This window comes from Pterocles gutturalis, unplaced genomic scaffold (assembly GCF_000699245.1).
Source record: "Pterocles gutturalis isolate BGI_N339 unplaced genomic scaffold, ASM69924v1 scaffold8708, whole genome shotgun sequence".
NCBI classification, from domain to species: Eukaryota; Metazoa; Chordata; class Aves; order Pterocliformes; family Pteroclidae; genus Pterocles; species Pterocles gutturalis.
The window spans coordinates 2292-4850 of record NW_010125577.1 but is presented as its reverse complement, the minus strand read 5'-3'; the positions used below and the strand labels follow the sequence as shown (position 1 = coordinate 4850).

The 2559-nt window shown below is 40.4% G+C and overlaps 1 protein-coding gene across 1 annotated transcript in view; it reads right to left on the bottom strand.

Moving 5' to 3' along the window:
* The window catches only part of NHSL1 (NHS-like 1), a 52490-nt gene that overhangs the window by 48138 nt on the left and 1793 nt on the right, over positions 1 to 2559 (bottom strand). Inside the window, exon 2 of the mRNA XM_010078614.1 lies at positions 1746 to 1898. Coding sequence (XP_010076916.1) covers positions 1746 to 1898 — 153 coding nt within the window. The remainder of the gene's footprint in view (positions 1 to 1745; positions 1899 to 2559) is intronic.

Sequence of the window (2559 nt, the reverse complement as noted above, 5' to 3'; positions counted from 1 at the left end):
TGAGGTTAAACAAATAAATAAATAAATAGCAGAGTCTTGTTGGCTATATCAGCAGCTTGAGGTCTGGTGAAGGCATCACAGTTTCTTCTCTCTCTCTCAGTTACTACCCCAAAAGCATGAAACTGAAAGTCACTTTGTCACCAGGGAGTCCTACATCATGTGCACAAGCCAGTTTATTTAACACAAATGGCTAACTGGTAAACTGTAGTAGTACTGAATAGCTTTTGTTTTATAAAGAGAAGCAGCTCTAGAGAAAAATCCCAGCAGACCAAAATAACTTCAGATGTGTAAACTGGGGGAAGCAGCATGTATTAGTTTAACACAAATATATTAGATATAAATTCATTAAAACAGAATATGAAACTGCAGGAGATCCATTTCTGACAAAACACAAGAAAATCAGAGGAGCATTTTAGCCTGTGCAGCTTTCTTTGATAATAGTCCTGAACAGAGAACAGAAAAATATAAGAATGAGTAGTTAAAAAGTTTACAAAAAGCTAACCACAAGCAGTATTCTTTTTAATCTAAAGCAGGCAAATACTTTTCTTTTGTAAAGAACTGTTAAGTGTGCCTGCAAGGGCACAGTAAACATTTCAAGGCTGAAGGGCTGCACAAATGCATTAATCCAATAATAAGTATAAAAGGACACACAGGCTATCTGCTGAGCCATGCCAGAGCTAATGACACTGGCTGTCAAGACTCCCCTATTAAATAATAACAAAAGGCACCTAGTAAGAGATGGTGAAAATCAATTAACTGGAGAATCAGCAAGAGAAATAAAATATGGCAGCCAAACACTTCTCTATTCAGACATAGAAAATTAAGTTTTCTGCATGTTTAAAAAGTGGGAATGTCGTGTTAAACAAATTACAACTTTTTTAAAATCAGGTTAGCTCTACAAGGTATCCAGTACCTGCAGATCCTGCTGAAACAAAAAGGGACTTGAAATGAGTCAGCTCTTTGCAAGGTAACCCCCTTTGTTAAATAGCCAATGTAAAGAAAAATCTAGGTTAACTATTTCCAGAACACAGGCATTAAGTTGTAATTTTAAACTTTACTTCTGGCCTTGGGACAGATGTTCTGCAGCCCTCTCCACTGGCTGCCTGCCTCTGTCCTCATGGCTGCACTAACATAACACAACACAATGCCTCCCAGGCTAGACCATGCTGGTACACTCACAATGAAGGTACAAAGGGTAAAAATTGTTCTTTAAAAAAAAAACAACAAAAAAACCCCCCACTTCCACTACACAGAGAGTCCTTGTGAGTACCCTGTTCCCCACTTCCCTTCTTTGCTCCCAATGCCTCTTCCAGCTTCTCACAAACAGCCACATCCCTGGAAACAACACTGTCCAACAACAAAAGAAATCACCGAATGAAACACCTCTGATGCAGTTCTTACACTAAAGTATAAATGAAGTAATTCAAGACTTATTGAAATTGAAGGTACCACTTTCTAAACACTCCAAAGACTAAATGGAAATGGCGAAAAAGACACCAGGCTTTCCCCTTTTCCATTCTAGAGTGCTCCGCCATATAACATATCTCCTTGTCTTTTGACAGCAAAAGCATTTTCCCTACTATCTCTATATTTGAGTGGGTAAACCCCACTCAATGTACTCAATGTGCTTCAGGCAGAAGAAAAGTAAGTTTCTTCCGAAGCCTGCAACTGGGATATGTTTGCAAGGACTGTGGCAAAAACTACCATCCCTTTAGGACATATCAGAGCCAGCAGCAGCATCTTACCTCTCAGTACTGACTTGAGGTTCAGCTTGGCCTGTCGGTGCAGGTCCTCCACACAAGGTGGTCTTGACGATGGCAGGAACACATTTTCCTGCTGGTGCCACGGAGCAGTGTAGTGCACAGTCCATCTACTCTCTTCATCTAGATTGGAAACAGCTGCAGAGAGAGACAATAATAAGAAAATTAAATGCTATTGTAGATAGCTATATCATTAAACCTCCCACGTAAGTTTGTCACGCATCATCTTAAACCAAAAAAAGATTGTTTGCATTGTAGTCCCATCAAAATGCTCTCTACAACCTCACTTACATGACAGTCAAGAACCCTCCTTTTATTCCTAGTCTAAATGTATTCTCCTGTGTTATGTACGAAACACCTTTCCCTCTTCCGTGTTTATACTTGCTCTTGTATTTACTGTGAACTTGCAACTCTGTTTTCCCCTGCTCTAGGTCCCAGTGGAGATCAGTTTCCCCATCCCCTGATCCCACACCAGGCATGATGTGTCGCAGGATAGCTTCCTCTTTCTCAGGGGTGACCCTGGGAATGTGACAGTCGCAATGACAGATTACGACAGGTTCATTTGTATTGGGAAATAACCTTCTCTGTCCTCACGCTCACTCAAACCAGGAATAAAAAAAACCTCCAGTGAAGCAAATGAATTAGATATTTTCCATTGCCATGAGTGGAAAGCAGATTTGGACAACAGCAACTCCCTAGGCAAATACTGCTCAGAGCAGAACAGCACTGAAGAGGAATTGCTCTGGCCACTTCTTCTCAGGCAATACACATGTGAAAATAAAATACTGACATTGCTCAA